Raw genomic sequence first — 21,254 nt, forward strand, 5'->3', positions numbered from 1 at the left:
TAAATGCAGTTTCTATTGGACAGAGTGGAGCGGTTTCTGTGTCAGTGTGAGATTGTTGGGACTGTTTAACAGCTTGGTGTTGGATGTTAGCTGCTGCTGCTGCCATGTGAATGCTGGTCAAGTCATCACCAAAAGATCGTAATTCTACCTGAAACACTGAAAGCTCACAATATTAAGATCAGAATCTGAGACAGCATCACAACTACTTTTGTCATTTACTTGCTCCTGCAACTGCATTGAAAAAACTACCTGTAAACATTGCAATATGTATCCCTTTTTTTTTTAGACAAGCTGCTGTGAGATCAGGCAGTTAAGGTAACAACAATCCCCAAAACAGCCTGCAAAACCCTGGAGTTACAGTTAATAGAAGCAAACAGACAATCATCCTCAAAATGCATTGAAACTCTTGAAACACTTGAAATCTCCTCACGTACATGGAATATATAGATAGGAACCCCTTGCAAGTGCGTACTGAAAATAATAGATATTCATACATTTTTTTTGCTAATTCTAGGGAATTTTCTAAATAAGAAAAAACAGTCGCACATATTTAACAGCCATCTTTCGGCATCACAACTCAGCACCATGGTCACATAAAACTGTGGGGTTTCATCTCAACAAATCCACTTCCTTGCTTCAAATATGATAATACCTGTTAATAAAAATACATTTTATATGTTTGGCCTTCAGATAAAAATTTTAGTTTAGAAACCTGTATTCAGTCCCACCAGGATTTGTGAGTATTTGTTGTGGTCTTAATAACAGACTCATGTAGGTGGAGAGAGTGATCACCTTGCGGGGAGTCCTGGGTGATGGCAGGTGCAGCGGCAGAAGGAGGATTCAAAGCCCAGTGCAAGTTTCTCCTGAGCTCCTGCTGGTCCTCCGTGTGGACCAGTTCATACACACTCTGGTGCATGACATCCGTCTGAGAAAAGATACAGAGTAAGATTTAGTTGTGCCAAAATAAATTAATTGGCAATTTAATTTAAACAGTGATATACAAAAGTATGGCATTTTATAATTAATTGTAAAAATACAAAAGTAGAGGGACTTTTTTCTTTTTTTGTTTCTATTTTTCAGAAAAACATACTATTAATATCACCGTTGCCTGTGTAAATAATTTTACAACATATTCTTCTTATTTATTTTGATTTTTTTTTATCTCTTTCCCACTTTAATGTTAAAAGCAGAAAAATATGTAAGTATGCTGAGCAGCATAATGTACGCCAATTTTAATTCCAATAAAAATTTTAATCAAAAAAAAAATAACAAACCCATCATGAAAATATAAATCGTATCAGTTTGCACTGGTACTGGTTTTTGTTGTGTTGCATGGTACAGTGTGGAGATGTTGGGTGGTTGCTGTGAAAAAGTCACCTGCATGTTTTACTTAAATGTTTTGGCAGCCACAGAGGTAGTGCTTTAGTTGTAGTAGTATTAACAGAAGCCACAGCAGTAGGATAAGTAGCAGCAGTCACATAAGCCCATCAGTGGCTATGTTTAATGGCATAGTAGTATTCCACTATAGTTCAGAGCATCACAATATTCTGTGTTTGATACAGGACATGTAACCACTATATTCAGTTTGGATATTTCAAACTAGGCCTTATTCCAAATGTAGGATAATCCGATTAAGACGTGAGATATGCCCATATTATTCAGGTTTTAATGGCATTCTTTGGACATGTTTGCGGCACATTTAGAATATGCGTCTCATCTGGGGGTATTACAGCAATTTGTAAGGCCTTTTGATGGTCAGTTATGTGCGCTGTACACACACAAACTCTCCAACAGTTTGCAAGGCTGAGTTAGAGATGCACGCCAAAAAGAAAAGCCACATTTCTGGTTGTAAGAAGAAACACACCTGCTTTTAGACATTATCAAAGCAGCTTTTTAGAAATGTGCCATTAACACAGTGACACAAACAAGCAAACTGGCACAATTGGCTTCAGCTGTTCCACTTTTTCATTCTTTGAAGTGAAATAAGTGGAATTTTATTTATTTTTTTCTGGGTATTCTTATCTAAGGTTATTTTGTGCTTTTATTTTGTGTTTTCATTATTGTCAGTTTATTTCACCTGTCATATCTGGGACCCAACTAAGACCAACGGTGGTTAAAACATGTTGACTCATTTTATGATGTAGCAACTACAATAAAGTTTTTTTAAAAAAAATATTTCCTTCCTTATTTATATATTTTTGGAATGGCTGGATTGCCGTCCTGTGATAAACGACATGTTAGGACACGGACCCCTGTCAAACACAGCCATAACACGGCCAATCACAGCTGCATGAAAACAGAAATTCTAGCAGAATATACTGTATATATATATATATATATATATATATATATATATATATACTATATATTATATACAGTACTATATATAATGAGCCATGTAAACAGTTTAGTAGGAATATAATCTTTTTCTGTGCAAAAACAATTTTTTTTTTGCATGTAATCGTAATAAGTGTGTGTGTCTCCATCAGTACAGTGTGTCTAAAAAAACTCTCCCTGTATTTCTTGGAAACCCGCGTGCACAGGTGCACACAGCTGTCCAGAGACTCTCAGCGTGTGCTGCTCTGCTGAGCTGTGGGGCAGAGACGTGCTGTTCACTGCAGCCCTGTGCTGTGACTGGTGGTTTGCACTAAAGGCCAAGCTATAAATAGGTCAGGTCTTTTTGCTGTTGTTTGAGCGTCTGACTCTGCACCACACAGGGAGCAGACCGATGGATCAAACAAGACCCCCGAGCCGCTCCCTGCAGATGCTGCACGCAAGCCATCCATCCAGACCCATCTGTCAATTTGTTAAAAAAAAGAGCTTCTGGATGTTTAATATGATAAAAGATGTGCCTCTATAGATCTGCACCTCTCTGTGTCTCACTATTTTAGTAGTATTTTCAATCACACTCTCATGTATAAGCGTCAAGTTTGTGTGTGTGTATATACAAGGTATCTGAGCTAGCATCAGCCCTATTCTTACTGACTGCCTGATCCTCTTCAGACTCATCATAGCGAGTACCTCAAGAGTCTCCTGATTCTGGAAACACCTCAGACTCTTCTTAGAGGCAAAGCTAATAAACATAGACTTACAGAAGTGAAGCTGGAGGTGTTGGTGGTGTCTGAGCTCTGGAGGCCGGCCACATTAGAACGATAAGATTTTTCCTAATATCAAGGTTCAGTCCCAAGTCAGAGGGATAGAGGTATACGGAGAGATAGAGAGATAGAGGTGTACGGTAACATAAAGGGATAGTTCACCCAAAAATGAAAATACACCCTCATGTGGATGGACAGTCGGGTGAAGATTTATAGTCCACTGCCGGGGTTCCACGGGGAAAAAGGCATGACACTCATCTCCCAAACAATTGAAGCAAATGGTGACCAGGATTCAAATGTTGAAAAAAATACATAATAAAAAACACAAAATGAATCCTCGACATGCCAAGTTGTTTTGAAAATCATCAGTGGTGCCATGTTTTTAGCATGGTTGAAGCCTTAAGCTCCTAGTGTGGGAGCTGCATTCACATATGCGCACTTGTGCAAGACCAACAACAGTTTGCGGTATCTGCACGCCAGTGTTTACATGTGTGTATGTGTATGTGTATGTGTGTGTGTGTGTGTGTGTGAGTGTGTTTGTGTGTGTGTGTAAATACAGTGTGCAAGTGTGCAAATACGACTGAACTCTCGTTGGTCCTGCACAAGCGTGCATATATGAACGGGGCTCTCACACTAGGAGCTACAGGCTACAACAAGGCAAAAAACATGACACCAGTGACATTTTTCTAGTGTTTTGTGTGTGTGTGGAGCTTGCAGGTAACATGTAAACACTGTGTGCAGATAACACAAGCTCTCGTTAGTCTTGCACTAGCTCGCATACATGGATGTGGCTCCCACACGAGGAGCTACAGGCTACAACAAGGCTAAAAACATGACACCAGTGATGTTTCTTCAACACAAATAGGCACATCTGGACTATAGGACACTTGGATTACTTGAGATCAGCAGTATGGAGACTTTTTGTGGTTTTATTATGTTTTGTTTTTTTAAAATTTGAATCCTGGTCACTATTCTTTTCAATTGTTTGGGAAATGAGAGGACCACCTTTTTCCCCATTAAACTCCGGCAGTGTTTTGTGGACTGTAAAACTTCACCTGACTTTTCATCGGCATGAAAGTGAAAAGATGACGACTGAATTTTCATTTTTGGGTGAGCTATCCTTTAAGCCTCTAAATGAACGTTTATTAGAAGCACGCTTCAAACCGAGTGCTATCTTCAGCAAGATGGCTGCACAAGAAACAGAAGAAACCCTTTTTTGTTAATAAAGATTCAATGAATCAGTGTTTCTTTCTTATTTGATGACTTCAACTGATGGCGTGGAAACTAAATTGTGATAAAATGCGAGTGTCCATGTTTTTCCAGCTTCATCAGATAAATGGCAAATTTCATTGTGATAATATTATAGTCACATCAGTTTATGTGAACACTGTCGATGACAATACTAATGATGTAGAGGGGCTTGAAGGCTTGTCCCATTTCATTGGAGAAGATTTCAACCACTAGTGAGGGGGAAAGGGGCACTTGAAAACCAAGGGTAGGAGTTCAAATAAGAAATGAAATAGAAAAAGAGGTGTAGTGATACGTCACCTGGTGGAAGCCCAGGTAGTCCTGGATGGTGTGAGAGGAGTAGAAGATGGTCCCGCTGGCAGTGACCACCATGACAAAACCGTTGAGAGCCTGTGAGTCAAACAGAGGACACAGAGACACGGACAGTTAGCAGAGACTTCTCATTGTCTGAAAACTTTCAACCATATTTTCGTTGTTAAAGTTCACCTGAGTAATGCTATTGTAAGTCACGTGTTTTTATGGCTGTGAAAGAAACAAAATGTCGTATATGAAATGATGGCCCTTAATGACAGAGGTCATCTCAGGTTTTCTGAACACGTGGAGACGTCCAGTTCTGAGTGTTCCCCCTGAACGACCCTCTATATGATCTGCACTGTGATCATGAAGAAGTGTGGAAAGGAAAAGTTGAGGGAAGAAGAGAATCGGGAGGGTCGTTTGATTATATTGTCACAAAAGATTAGGCGGCACTGTCACAAACCTCAGTCCAACAGTTAAAAGACCGTTATAATGCAGCGATGAAAATAACTATTATTTTTGCGCCTAGAAGCAGAAAAGCATCAAGGCAGAATAAATGTGGACCTTTGTCAACAAACATATTTGACGCATATAGGCATACATATATAATGTGAAACCCGTTCCCTTTATAGCCTTTCTATTGATATGAATTATTCAATTCTTTCTATTTCTGTAAAAGGGAGAAAACATACAGTTTCCCTCATTTGTTCACCACAGCTGCAGCGTGGATACTCCCTTTTGTGTTATCTGAGTAGATGAGCAGCGCTACAGTAAAACAACTGCTTGAATCACAGATGGAAGTACAGGAAGAAAGGAAAGGATAGAAGGAGAGCAGAGGAAAGTGAGGAAAAATGTTAAATGGATAGTTCACCCCAAAATCAGAAATGTGTATTTTACCTCTTACCTGCAGTGCTATTTATCAATCTCACAGAGTGATGGAGATATTGGCCATATATCAGTATAATGGAACTAGAAGGGAAATTCATTTAAAAACTCAGCAGCAATGTCTCTTTTCAGAAATCATGACCCAGTTACTCAAGATAATCCACAGACCTTGTTGTGAGAAGCTTCATGTGAAAATTATTTTTCAGCCAAACTACACCTGCCAACTATATCACTGAGCAGATGGACGTGTGCATCTACTCATGGACGCAAAAGCGTGAGATGTAAATGGTAATAGTGTCCTCCTCACAAGGGCTTGACATGTCCCCCTGCACTTTTTCAGAAGGTAATTCTAGCCCTTATAATGTCCTCCCGATTGCCATACACCTTTTGTCCTCTGGGGTCTTTCCTGCCCCGCCTGGTTTGACTGCTATTTAAAGCATATAATCATAAATTGTCAATCAATTCTGTGTTACACCTTTAGTTTTACATCAGTCCAACCCATTACCTCACATTTTCCCCTTCATTTAGGAATTCATAACATAACATGTTTACATAAGTATCAAAAACATATTTTGACAGCAAAAGATTTCATTTGGGGTCAGAATGACCTCAAGGACAACACAAGGGCTAGACCCTTCCACTTTTTGCGGCCCGAAAACTAACATTATATTTGAATAAAGGTATGAAAGTTGGAATGTTGTTTGCATCCAGAAAGTTGTAGGAAATTACACTGAGAATGAATTGAGAGAATCGATCAGAGTAGTTTCTTGCGCTGTTATCAGCACTACAGCTCTTCTGTTGTCTGGTACACAAAAATTCCCCAGGCTTTGGTGGCCACAGTTTTTACCCTAGGAGCCTGAAATTTGGCATGCAGGTTTCAGCTACTGCAAACTCACGCTTGTTATGTATTTTTTATGGGATTAGTCAGTATATTGAGCATTTTCATCCCTTTTTGCTAAATAAAATGTCTGAATAAAATTCTTAGGACCATACATTTCAAGAAGGGGACATATTAAAATCATAATAAAAAAAAAAACATGATCAAGTATCTGCAAAACTAAAGCTCTTTTAAGGATTTGTTCCTGTACTAACTTTGTGACCCCTCACCTTTTAAATCAAAATTCCACCCCTGCATCCTCAGGTGAGCTATAGCCATCAACATCTGTAACCACAAAATTAAATAATACACAATTCCCTCTGTGTGGTCATACAGTTGGCAGGTGTAGTTCAGTATAAAGAAAATAACTTCTACATGAAACTGCTCACCACAAGGTCTATGGATTATCTTGAGTAACAGGGTTGTGATTTCTGGAAAGAGACTATTGAGTTTTCATATGTATTTTTTTGGTGCTTTGAGCGCCACAAGCTGAGTGCCCACTAGATCCACTACATTGGAGAGATGGCCGATATCCTGAACACACTGCAACTCATGCCAAAACAATCTAGATAGACAAGCAGTTCTACAAGTAAGAGGAGAAATATGCATTTTCAATTCTGAGATGAACTGTTCCTTTAAGTGAAATGGAGCACATTCATTGTTTCTCCTCAAAGAAGAACAGCTGGTCCAACATTTCCACCTCACTTAACGCACACGTGCCCTCCCCCGGTATGCTAACATTTCATAAACAAACACACAAATAGACATGCATCACAAACATACACACAACTGTCCTCACACAGCCACAAACATCCGCACAAGCACAGTCATCTCTTTCCTAAATCAGCCCGCCGGGTGCAGCGATGACTAATGCTGGAGATGTTATTCTTTCTGATACTGCACCCCTGATTCACCACAATTATCTGCAGCACTTCCTCCAGAGTAAACACAAACACCCAAATGTCAAGGCTGAGTGTTTCACATAAACAGCCACCAAGAAACGGCTAAATCATGTCTCATGATATGATGGTTTAACTTTTTCAGTTACTCCAGAGACACTAAGCTTGAAATATTTTTGCTTCTTTCCCACATATGTTTGCTCAAATTTAGGGAAAATGAATGCGAAGGGCTCTGTTGCTGCTGGAGCCTGATGTGATGTGAACGTCTGTTCAACCATCAGAAATGAGGCCATACCTTTTAATACCAGATAGTCTACTCATGTGCACTCATTAACCTCCCAGCTGCAAATGATTAGAATCAGTCATGAGCACAAGAAGAGCAATGGCTGCCAAATGTTGCATTAACATAAGAGAAAGATAAATAAGTAAAGGCTGCTCCACATTGTTAGAGCCAGCTGTTATCAGTTATAGCAAAAATGGCCAATTCTGCGTGTTTATTTGCAATAATGACCACATAAAAGCACAATTAATACATCCTGCCATGTTTCCTCCATTTTGGAGTGTCAATAATTGATATGCTCAAACCTCCTCTATAATTCACCAGCGTCTGATGTGAAGAACAGCAAAGAAACCAGCTCAGACACTGCTTCAGACATAAACCTCACATATCTCAGCCTGTGAACCGCTCGCCGTCCATCTCCCCTCTCATCCCGACGATTAGGAGGAGGAGGAAGAGGAAGAAGAGGCCCCCTGTGGAACGCTCATTCGCTTTTTCTCTAAATGAGCTTTCATTTCTCATTACTAACAAGCTGGGGAAATGTAGGCTTATCATAATAATGAAACCTCCCTGGTAGGGTTGGGGTACGGCGGGCAGGCTGTTTCCTCTCCTCTCCTGGAATGCCAGTGTGATGCACATTGGGAGGAACTGGACTGGAAAATCAATGACTCCAGCCGATCCCAAAAAGATCTGGCATCCAACGAGCAGCTCTCCACTCAATCACACATACAGTGCAGAGGGCACATAACCGCCGTGAACCAGGAGAGACTTTTTTCTGGAAAACAGTTCTACTGATCGCCTTTTCTTAAAAAGCTGAACTGTGACCCAAAAGTGCAGCGAAATGCTTCAGATCTTCAAAGAGAAAAACGTCACGTTTTACAAAGAGATGTGTTTCCAACATGGCTGAACATCACCACTGACTTCCCGAACTGATTCGATTCTCAAGGTCCCGACCCGATTCAATTCAATTTTGATTCAGTTTTGGATATTTCAGTTATAACACCAGTTTGGCTTGAATGGGAAAGAGATTCTCAGAGAACTAATGCTGTAAATTACTAGGAATTATTACAAGGAATTACTTCAATAAATAATAAATCAGAACAGGATTAGAAGTAAAATATCATAACTAAATGTTGTTTCCAGAGCAGCAACATAAATATTAAAACAGCAATATTACTATATAAACACAATATCTCACTGGACACAAAATTAGAATGTCAATTAAATTCAATTTTATTTATAAAGCCCAAAAAACACAAAACAAAACACAGTTTGCCCCAAGGGCTTTACATACGACATCCCTCTGTCCTTAGACCCTCACATTGCCAAAGGAAACCCCCAAAACCCTAAATAAATCATATTTCTGCCATCACAACACACTGTTTTAGACAGAATCAAAAACACAGACATCAGTAATTCTCCTGTCCTCTGTGCTCCTCCCTCTGCTGCTGAGGAGAGTCCCTGCCTGCAGGTAAAGTGACCGCTGACATGTTTTAAGATGCTAAGCTCAATAGCTGGACACAAACAGTTGTTGTTTGGTTTGTACTTAAGAATCAATCATTTTCCTTTTACCTGTAGTGCTGATTATAGATATCAGCCGTAAAAATGTCTTCCTTCTTTAAAATATAATGGAACTATAATGCACTCTGCTCGTGGTGCATCAAAAACTACATCTGAAAAACTCAACAACAATGTCTCCAGAAATCATGACCCAATTACTCAAGATAAACCACAGACCTTGTTGTGAGCAGTTTCATGTAGAAATTATTTTCTTTAAACTGAACTACACCTGCCAACTGTATGACTGCACAGGATAGTATGCATCTACTGCTAGCTCACTTTGTACCACAGAGCTGGATAACTCTGCATCTCAGCTGAGGACAACAATAATTTTTACATTTTGCAATGACAGGAGGACGAGCCTCTCATCCATGAGGAGATGCACGCTTCCTTCTCGTTCATCAGAAAGAAAGTAGTTCCTACTGAAACCGCTCGCAATAAGGCCTGTGGATTATCTTGAGTAATCAGGTTATGATTTCTGAAAAGAGACATTGCCATTTTGTTTTTTTTATTTACCTTTTTGTTCCATTAAATTGGAGAGAAAGCAGACATTTCTACAGCCGATATCTCTAACACTGCTGATAAACAACACTACAGGTAGGAGGAAAAATTGTATTTTTGAATTTTAGGGGTGAACTGTCCCTTAAAGCGACAACGCCCTTGAACAGCTGTGGTGATTATGACAGCAGAAATGAGATTGTATTTATCTTCTCATCTAACTCTCAGCAAGAAAACAAATATTTCCAAAATAAATCTGTTCCTTTTTAATAGACTATATCTGACATTAATGATGGCCAAAACTTCAAAAATATGACCCAAGTTTTAAAACAAACAAAAAAAGTCCAGAAATTCCCTTTTAGCATGAAAGTGATAATCTTTTCAAATCTCATCCATATGCTATTTGAGGACTAACCAGCTGAAATTGGTTCTTTGATTCACAAATCCTTCTTTAAATATCACATTTCTGTTCAAAAGAATCCACTTTTAGGCGGGTATTCTTTATCTCAAAGTTATCTCAAATGTAGAGCTTTTTAGGTCAAATTCAGATTAGTCCCAGACACAAGGTCTACCCACCAGTTCAGCAGACGACTGGCTTCACTAAACAGTCAACTAATGTTTCATGAGGGCGCAGCAGACAGTGCCAGACGTATTGAGTGGTAAGCTGCCCTGAGCCTCTGAGCCTCTGTCATTGGCCTAAATAGAATTTGGGAACTTGTCAAGAGGAAAAAAATAAACAAAAAAAAAGAAAAAACAGAAAACACGAGAGCAATCCAGACACACAAATTGAATCAGGGCAGTTGCCCATCAACAATCGCTGTCCCCCAAACCGTATTGAACGGATTGAACAGCAGTTTGGGAAATGAAGTGTTTGTGATAGAAACTAACAAAAGCTAAAATCAATAAAAGAAAATGAAAAATACTAAACACAGCTTTTTTACTGACCTGCAGCAACAGTTCGCCTTCAGGAATCTTGGTCTCCACCGATCCTGCTGTTTTGCTGTCGTCATCATTCCCACCAGCTGGAGTCACTCCGTTCAGGGCGACTGTACAGAGGGACAGACAGGGAGGGAGGTTGAGTTCGAGGTGGGGAGAGGAAGGTTTTTAGTCTTGTAATAATGTTTGCAAAACACTGCTGTGACTGTCAGCTTGCCTTATGTTTAGTACGACAGAATAGCTGCATGCGCGCCTGATCCCAGCTCATTAAACATTCATTACATGCAATCTGAAAGTCTAATTCACCAAATCCAGACATTGTTTTTGTGTCAAACTTGCTTGTATCGTGATTCCTGAAACATCAGTAATATACATTACAACAGAAAACAAATCTCTTGTTGTTGTGGTTTCAATGTCCTGAGTTTTGCAGACCTAAAGCTGTGCAACACTGTGCACAGTTTGATATTCTGTATATACTGCGACTGGCTGAAGTGAATGAATATTAATATTTGACATCGACACTGAAACAAACTACTAATGAAGTGAACTGCAACTATTAGACAATTACAGATTTGTAATTTTTTAATTACTATTTTTATTGTTTGCGTATTTGCTGCTTTCCTTTGTTTTATCTGATAGTGAAGTGAGTATAACTGGATTTGTGGACTGATGGTTAAACAAAGTAAGTAATTTGAAGATTGTTTTACACAATTTTGAGACAGTTGGACATGTTTTTTTTCACCAAACAAGCAATTAAGTGAGAGTATAATCAGCATTTTAATCACTAGGTATTGATATATAAATAATTATAATAATTGATTAATAATTGTCGCAGGCCTACATAACACACCCATCTTAACCCCAGTTATACAGACAGTGAAAAAATGTGCAAAAGTGCAAACATTTCCTCAGTGCAAAAGTCTGACTCTGGACAGTAGTCTGTATACCTTTTTTCTCTGTGAGAGTCCTCCCTTGCTTACACTATACTAATAAAACATGAAATATATTTGTATTTGATGCTTTATACTCCGTCCTATATCTTGTCCCCTTCATCAAATGTGCAAGCTAAGTTTGTAGCAAAGAGATGGGTTAGCAATTTAATCATTTTCAACTGACTGGGTTTAAAAATATGAAATACAATCCTCACGCTGAAGAAGGGCGTCTAGCCCACAATGTCCATGTGGCAATAATAAAAAATTAAAATGTTAATCCAAATTATAATTACTTCTTTTAAAGAAGAGTCAGAAGTAAGTAAATATATATTATAAGTAACGCAATTGTCTCATTTTTCAATTATTACTATTTTACACACAGCAGTGTGTGCCTGAGTCCCAAAACAACATAAGATGTAAAGCGAACATCAAGGATTAACTAATCAAATGAAGAAGAATAAGTCAGATCTTTGTATGAGAAAAGCATTATTTTGCAAACCTAGTCCAACATTTACTGAAGTGTGCGCACCAATGATGAACAAAATGATGAGGGAACTGAACTGTTGGAGAAAAGCTTTCAATCTTTCCCACAAAAACACGTTGTTGCCACATTCAAGCGAGATGAGACGACAGATCCTTCAGGCGGCACTATATTTGCACTTTACATCTTGCTCAGCCCCCTCCTCACTATCCAGTCTCACCACTCCCTCTGCTCCTCCCCCCTGTCCCCTCTGCCCCCCCCCAGTTGTTCATTGGCTGGTGGCCCCAGCTGTTCTCATCCTAATGGGATTCTCCTTTTTCCCAGCATGACATCATAACTCTTTCTTTCATCCAGCTCTGCTGCTCAGGGCATGAGAAGCTGTTGGCAAACTGGTGGGTTAAATATGTGAACTTATGTCCAAGAGATGTTTTCCCACCATGCATTTGAAGGATCAAAAGACAAATATGTTTACTAAGCAACTTGTTTCTAAAGCTATTTTTATTAAGCTTAGAAATATCAAAAATCAAAAACCATGAACATTTATTATGGCTGCAGTGAGTCTCACTCTGCACACACAGCTCTGATTACCCTCCTCCCATGTGTCCCTGACATGAAAGTAATCTATGAAGTTTTTAACCACTAGTGGCACTGCAGAGCGATCTTCAGCAGCAGCTCTCTGTGTTGTTTGTGACATATGTCCTGCCAGCATGTTTCCATGGATGTGCATGCCATCAGCATGGAAGTGACATGACACACTGGCTACGAGCACACCCTATTATTCTGAATATGACAATACTCTGAATTTGATGGGGGTCAGAAAAACAGCATGTTCTGTTCAAATATTAAAAAATCAGGCCGTTTTCTAGTTAAGCGTATTCTGAGTAAGACAGAATACGTTTTCTGGTTTGAAGGAGAATCTGCTTTTAAACTTTATGAAAGACGTGGATATCAACAGGTTTTTGGATATGCATAAATATCACAGCGTTGCACTTTTCAAGTAGGTAAAGATATTAAAAAAAAAAAAAGAGTCCAACAAGTCCGCCACCTGTAGGAAACTGGGAAAAAAATCCTATTTTGATGCAAAAAAGTTACATAGTAAGCAGCTCCAGCTGTTCTACTTTTCCATACTTTGAGGCGGTAAATCTCAAACGTTGATATAAACACCTGCTCATTTGTGTGCAGTCAGTCGGAGCAAAGGTTAGTGGGTTGCAGTATTGTTTATTGACTGCCACTATCTTATGATCTCTTTGATTTTTCTGATTATGATTTTGTGAACAGAACAATAAGTTGATCTTTTTCATTAATACTTTTTTTGGGTCTCAGCAAACCTCTTTAGTAGTGTGTCAGACAAAGCAAACCAGGCCCAACTTCAGCTGATCAATGACTTTTAGTTTTTTTCCTGAACTCGCTATATTACTTATGGCTGTTTAGACTTACAGGATATGATTGTAAAAATACAAGTTATTTATTTACAACTTTTGAAACAAAATTACTTGAATTAAAGTATTAATGACTGATTGTTTAGCTCAATAATCAAGTAAAAATTCCATTTCTATTCAGTCTCTCCACAGTCTCTCTACAGCTCTTTTCCGAGTTTCTGGACTTTGAGATTTTGGTCTGTTGATCAGAATAAAAAGTTGTCGCTTTGGACTTTAGAAACATCCCGAGAGACTGAGTCTGTCTGAAAAGCTGTGATTGTCCGTTGATAAATGAAAATAAAGTAGATTTTCAGTTGCCGTTGATATCACCATAATCAATTGTTATTTCTATAATGTGAGATGATGAGCTGCAGTGATGTCATGAGAAAGAGAGCACCGGTCAAGCACATTAATCTCTGACCCTCGCAGCAGCACCGTGCTGCGACCCATGATGACCTTTGACCCCGAGGGTGATGTATGACATGATTGGGTGACTGGGTTTTGGGTCAGATCTTTTGTTGTCTGCTAAGGGGGTTAACAAGGAGTCCATCTGTGGGGCGGGGCGGTGTTAGGAGTGTCAGGACAGACACTGGATGGCATATGGGCTTTGTGAGGAGAGTCCGACGTGGCTTGGACGTTCACACGAGACACAGCTTTGGTTAGACACCCCTGACCTTGTTCCCATACAGAAACCTTGGATCGACTTTTCTAGGATCTCCGACAACAATGTGGGACATAATCTTATGTTCTGGTGAGGAGATGGCGTGGGCGATGTATCGCATGCGTTAGATATGTTAAGAGTGGCGTTATTGCCCCGCAAAGAAATGCAGAACAGCTGGAAAAACATGATTTAAAAAACACTGACGCAATGGCTCTAAGGCAGCTTGGAACACAAAGAATAAATAAATTTGGTATATACTTGCGGCCTACTGGTTGCTTTGTGTATTATGTCATTGCAATATCACCAGTGTAATTACAACCAGGGTTTTTTGTCCCTCTGTTGACACATTGGCAATAAAAGCAATTAATACATGTATGAAGTTAAAACAGTACCTTCAATTGTTTTTATACGGACTGCATAAAGTGCACACGCGTCAAAATATCAGGCGCAAACTGTGAATTTTACAGTGGTAATATGTGATATGATAATGGACTAGGGAATTCTAGCGAACATCTATAATGGCCAAAAATACAGACTATAAAAGTGAATTTAGTAGGCTAATCTGCCAACCTGCGGCCTTTTGCTGCAGCCTCTATCCCCCCCTTCAAACATCAGCTCTGCTATATATTATAATAAAGGCAGAATCCCCAAAAAATAATAAAAAAAATGTGAGCTCAGTAGAGTGGTCAAGTTTCAGCTGCACGAAGTGATCAGCGCTGCTCTAGGCACTTCTTGAAATTCCAGCAGACACACCGCAGCGCATTTCTGAAAATACAATGTGAGGATACATTTTTTTTAATTAAATCTTTGACCCATGCAGTTCACAACTACACTTTTAATAATGTAGGGAAATGACAACACAATTAAATGAAACAATTAAAACAGACCAAGAAAGAAGAATGTTAACAACAAACACTACTTGTTTTTTCCACCATATAGTTTCCTTCCACCATCAAATGTTTTTTTTCCCCAAGTCCCTTTAGGGGCTCTGTAGGTTGCAGTGTTATGATCAGATAAAAATCATTACTCCAACATGCACAGTCCCTCTGTACATCTGCCTCATCTGTCAATGAGCACGACCTTTTGTCATTATCTGTGTGTGCATTACGGCTGTGTTTACTGCGTTTCTACTTTGGGAGTTTACACATCAGAAACCACAGGTACGCAGTAATGTCAGAGACGTAATCCATCCAGAAAAAGTGGGCCAACACAAAGCCTCTTGAATGGCCAGGTGGAGGACAAAGAGCAGATCTTGTTATCAAGCTTCAGTGGGTACAAGTGTACATAATGAAAAATTTACATTCCCACTGCCATCACATACATGTGGCATAATAGCGCTCCGGCAGTCACCCAGAGGCGCTTCCAGTGAACTGAAGAGAACAGCTTGGCTTTCCCAAACATGCTTATCTTTGCATGATAGAGCTCCAAAGTTACGGCAAAATAATACATAAAAACACACAACAAAATTCAACAGATGTCACGCAAATCACTACTTCAGTATCATCAATGCCATAATTCTGAATACTCATTATTTTTTCAATGTTTTAAGTACAGAGGATGCAGTTCTTCCAGACATGAAAAGGCAGCACATACACCCACAACTGTTCCAGTGTGCAGTTAAATGCCAAAAGAAGAAGAACGCATACTAGCAGGGATTAAAAACAGCGACATGAGGAAGATGCAGATAAGAACAGCTGCAGCAACAGCTATGCTTCATCTCAAGAAAAGCTTTTTTTTCTGTGGCCAGTGTATTTTGTTAACTCTTTGCAATAGAAGCGCAGCACATTTACACTACGCTACAAACGCCAGCAGACAAGGCACTGACTGTCTATTCTGCTCCAAAGGTCATATGTCCATCAAGCGCCAATCTCTGGGGCTGAAAAATGAAGCTAACACCGAAGTGCCAAAGACTGAAGTTCTTTCAGCGTCCAATTCTGCCTCCAAAAATGCTGTTGACATGTACTCTAAGAGCTGCACATTTGCCGTTTTTTTTTATTGGTCTCCAAGGGTTGAAAAATATGTTACTGTCACTCTTTAGCCAGCTGTCCTATCACAATGGAGGAAAGGCTGGACAAATAGCCTATCTTAAAGAACAACCTTCACATCTTAAACAAACATAGGTTAAACAACAACAACAACAGAGGAAAAATATGTACTATAATATACTGTAGACTTTATATTCATACATTTCCTCAACTACAAAATCTCATGAACCCACATAGAGTAGTACATTGCAGGGATTGATAATACAATTTAAATTTAATTTAAATGTTTTTAATAAAAGAGTAGCTTAGAGGACATTTTTGTTTTTTACCACTGTAGCAAACTGGGTATCAAGAATTGTGAAATTTCACTGATGGTATTAAATACTACATTTCTGGTATTGTAACATTCCCACCCTATACCGTGTGTCCAGATGAAACCATTGTATTTCTTTTTCATTCGCATCACCTTGCACAGCTAGTGTTTTGTGTGTGTGGGGGGGCTTCCAGGTAACATGTAAACACTGTGTGCAGATACCACAAGCTCTCATTAGTCTTGCACGAGCCTGCATACATGAGCAGAGCCCACATTAGGAGCAACAGGCTACAACAAGGCTAAAAATATCACACCAGTGACGTTTTTGAAAACAAATTGGCACGTCTGGGCTTTAGAACACTTGGATTATTTCCAATGAGCAGTATGGAGACATTTTGTGTTTTTTTTATATATTTTTTTGACGTTTGAATCTTGATCGCCATTTGCTTCGGTTGTGTGGGAGATGCCTTTTCCCCGAGAACCTCCGGCAGTGTTTTGCAGACTATAAAACTTCGCTCAACCTTGTATCGGCATGAGGGTGAGTAGATAATGACTGAATTTTCATTTTTAGGTGATCTATGCCCTGTACTTCCTGATCTTAAGTCTTCATCTGATAATTAACAGCAAGAACAAATCATTCAGAATTCAAAGCTCGCTGTTATTGGGAGACATCAGCAGTTCTGCTGTCTTCTTTCAAGACTAGAAAATCCCTGAAACGAGGGGAACTGCAGTGGAAAGAATCAGAATTAACCCAGTCCACTGGCTAAGACTCAACCTCACATGAAATGACTTGTTGGTGTTGCTGCGGAGCTGCAGTTCAGTGATGGAGAGAGGACTCTATGAACAGTGCTGGAGGCGCTGTGGGTCCTCCTCTCACTGGGCCCCATGTCGGCCCTCAGTTAACGTATCTGCTCCAGTATTTGACAGATCAAACCTGACAATCAAGCAGTGACCCTGAAAATCAGACAGTTTGTTATACATCAGCTGCCTTTGGAGGCATTTTTTATAGCACGGTGTCTCTCGAGGGTATGCAGCTAGAACCCAGAGATTTATATTTATATTTATATTTAATTTAACTCCAACTGTGCAGCATACTCTGCAGTCTGACCAAAAATAAATTATAGTAAATGATGGGGTCAATTTTTCATATGGAGGTGACACAGAAACCGCATGAACTTTAATACTGATCAGTATACTGTTCATGCAACTTCATAATCATCAGGATATCATCAGAAGTTAGACCTTAAAGACCAAACTACGTCCAGTTGTCGACACTTTCAGCAGACAAATCTTTCTGTCCCGGGACTGTGACCTAGAGGCCAGCTTGGCTCTGCTCCCGGCCTTCATCATGGAGCCTCCAGCATAAAGCTTACTGACACCGCTCCACAGAGAGCCAGACATGGGCCGAGTGCGCCGGGGTTTATCTCACTGAGGGCTTTACTTTGCTGGAAGCCCCAACCCAAAAAAACATTTAGCTCACTGCAAATATTTATCAAATATTTGACCACTTTCAATTTGTCCCATCATGCTATTTACAACGGGATTAGCGGGGATGTTCTGTGCCTGCGCCGCTTCAATTTCCTGCCCAATCCCTACATGCCGTCCTGTTGTGTTGCCGCCATGTACACTTGATAACAAAAAACACACACATGACGCTGCCAAAAAGAGACTTAAAGTGTTTGCAACCAATCACAGGGCAGATTTGGGATAAAGCGTTACTTAACACCAGAGATCTGCGGTTAAAACCAAGACCGAGTTACACTTTCGCTTGTTGGTCATGGCGGAGTTATTTTTAGGTAGATGTAGTTGTACAGACTTTAGTGAGTTCGGCCAAAACGACAAGCTTCAGTGTGTTATAGTGATAGTATTATGGAATATCTGCAACTTAAAAACAAAAAATATAAATTAAAAAAATAGCATTATATAGAAACTGCTGCTTTCTTTTCACGGCCAGTGACTGAGCAGAGCGTATAGTACTCAGAATTAACTTGTTTGTTTACACCACACATTGCATGTCTCTGCTATCAGGTCACATGACGGAATAACAATAGCAGGAGTCTGAATCATGAAACAGTGCTATATTTGGACAGCATTAACCCAGCGTATTAAGCCTGTTGCAGGGGGTGGGGGGGTTATTGGGCCGTGGTGACAGGGACCCGTGGTGTTGGACATCCTCAGCCGCTGTTGTTAAAGCAGATGATTAGAGGACACACCCCACCCACATGACCCGTGCTGGTTACGTAGTGCAGGGAGGTGAAGAGAGAGCTGTAGTTTATTTTGGATCCATGCCAGGACCGATTCAGACCGCGGGCAGCGAGGACGAGAGCAATCTTACTTTTACTTATAAGGCTGGGAAGGGATCAGTGTACTTTTCAGTCTTTGAATTTTCCTTTCAGAAATAAAAAAAACCAAACAAATAGTTGTTTGACTTTTCATTTCAAATAACAAAAATTAAAAAACATGCCAGTATAAGTTTTAGTTGTCAGAAATGGAATATACAGAAAATTCCATTTAAATTCCTTTTTCTCCTGTCATAAAAATGAAACAAAACACCAAGAAAACAAAGATGAAAAACTAGTTGGTTTTTTTTAATATTTTATTTAATTTTTTTTAATATCCTGAAACCAAAAGTTGTCTTGGGAAAAAAAATAACATTGTAAATGCAAGTGAAGTAGTGAAGACTGAGCTTATTGGCATAACTAATGGCTTTGGACCCATATTCATTTTTGACTCGTCACAACAACATCTGTCACCTACAGAAATCTCTGCGTGTTTGTCGCATGAGTACATGGGAAGTCAGGGGTTTTCCTGCAAGGTGTGCAGGAGATTCTGCACTGAAAATGGACGATTTTATTTTATTTTGGAGGGTTTTTAATAGGAGAAAAGGAAAATTAAGCATCATTTCTATTCTATATATTCCATTTCCGACCCCCCAAAATAAAAATGGCTTGTTTTTCATTTTTCATTTTTTGATTTTGAAATGAAAATCAAATAACTATTTGTTTTTTCATTTCTTTTTCTGAAAGGAAAATTCAAAGACCAAAAGGTTTACTGACTGGAAGGCTGTCAATCATTTGTGGCTGACACCACCGTCTGCTCGTTTTGGTTTTACCTTTTATCATTAAAGTCCACAATGGTGAGCTCATCCTCATCATCATCATCATAGTTTCCCCTAAGTGACACCAATCATAGCAGTCCCCTGCACAACGTTACCAAACTCACTTCCTTGTTTTTGGTTGTGAAGATGCAGATATGTGCAACACAAACATCTGCCATTTAAATAAAATTACTGCCAAAAGGGCAAGACAGTTTCATTGAAATGAAAGTGGGAGTCAACTGTTTTGCACCACATGCAACGTTGTGGTGAAACACTGTCAAACTGTCAAACATTTTTCTACCACTATTCACACTCGGAGAATGGCTGAAACGCGTGGACAACGAACACAACAAATCACCGCGACAGAAACTGTTGCATCAAGATCTACTGCAAGTGCTGAAGGACTAAAGGTGAGTTAGATTAAATCTGCATGGTTATCACTAACATTAGTGTAGAGCGAATCACAAACTCACTACAGTGCGGTTTTATTCTCACTAGAATAACTTACCTTTAATTTTGAATTACTTATACTAAAACAAATCACAACTACTTTGACGATTTTCACCTGCTCCCACAATTTAATTACAAAAAAATGACTAAAAACATTCCAACATGTATCCCAATTATTTTAAAAATCTGTCGTGAAATGAGGGATCTTAGACGACAGTACTCAGATAATTCCTGGATTCTTTCAGTTTGCATGCTTTACTTGCGAAAACCATTTGAATGATTTGAGCCTCTTTTAGCATCACACTGTCACCAGGAAGTCTAAATTCACTGCAACACTCTTTAAAACTGTCTGCTCAGCTCAGGTGTTAATCTGTACAGTAACATGTTAGCAGCTAATCAGGACGTGCAGGTCAGGATGTTGCTACTGTGGCCACAGAAGAAGCAGATCAGTAGTGACAATTGGCGTGCTGTATATATGTGTGTGTGTGTGTGTGTGTGTGTGTGTGTGTGTGTGTGTGTGTGTGTGTGTGTGTGTGTGTGTGTGTGTGTTCTCTTCTTACAATGCCGTGCTCTGTCAATCAATCCAAATAAAACTCTGTCCACAACTAGTCTACTACTGTCCACTACTTTCTGCACCAGCAGGGGCGGAAGTAACTAAGTATATTTACTAACGTTAAGTACAATATTGAGTCACATTTACTTTATTGCTTGTTAGTGCTTGTACTTCACTACAATTCAGAACAAGGACAGTTTTGTTTCAACGAGGTCAGGGGACACAAAAACAGGGATTTGGGGGACAAGGATGCTTAAGTGTTAGAACATCAAACATTTAATTTCCTGCATTCTTGAGATTTTTTCTACATCAATTTATGGAGTAAATGTCTTTCATGTTGCCGCAGGTCAGACTTTTCAGTATTTTTGGGACTTAAAAGTATATTTTGATGCCAATTCACTTTATTTTTACTAAAATTTGTATATCTGCAATGTGATATTGCTATTTATACTTGAGTAACACCTCAGATTACTTCCTCCACCATTGATCAGTCATGCTATCAATAAACAGTATGTTTACATTGTAGACATTTACGTCCGATGACATCCAATACTGCATTTGAGACTTTCTCAGACTTTTTAAGGACCTGCAGTAAACGTGAGTTAAAAAACTACACATCATCATGTGACAAAACAAAACCACATCGTCCAACCTTTAAAAGTTAACAAGCTTCACTTCAGCACAGCAGTGATCATATTTCTACATCTCCTCACTGTGCAGGACACACAGAAGAGTAGCAGAGTAAACGTGTGTGTCAGCACATGCAGCCACACACAGCTACAGCACAGTGCATGC

The 21,254-nt window shown here is 39.3% G+C and overlaps 1 protein-coding gene across 2 annotated transcripts in view; it reads right to left on the minus strand.

Annotated features, from left to right (window-relative positions):
- LOC121949302 (aryl hydrocarbon receptor-like) overlaps positions 1-21,254 on the minus strand; it is a 57,665-nt gene that overhangs the window by 17,075 nt on the left and 19,336 nt on the right. For both annotated transcript variants that reach the window (XM_042494957.2, XM_088083543.1), the window contains exons 3-5: positions 10,579-10,679; positions 4,644-4,733; positions 793-925 (exon numbers count right to left, since the gene is read on the minus strand). In XM_042494957.2, coding sequence (XP_042350891.2) covers positions 793-925; positions 4,644-4,733; positions 10,579-10,679 — 324 coding nt within the window. The remainder of the gene's footprint in view (positions 1-792; positions 926-4,643; positions 4,734-10,578; positions 10,680-21,254) is intronic.

This window comes from Plectropomus leopardus, chromosome 10 (genome assembly GCF_026936395.1).
Source record: "Plectropomus leopardus strain MGB_pleo_1.0 chromosome 10, ASM2693639v1, whole genome shotgun sequence".
NCBI lineage: Eukaryota > Metazoa > Chordata > Actinopteri > Perciformes > Serranidae > Plectropomus > Plectropomus leopardus.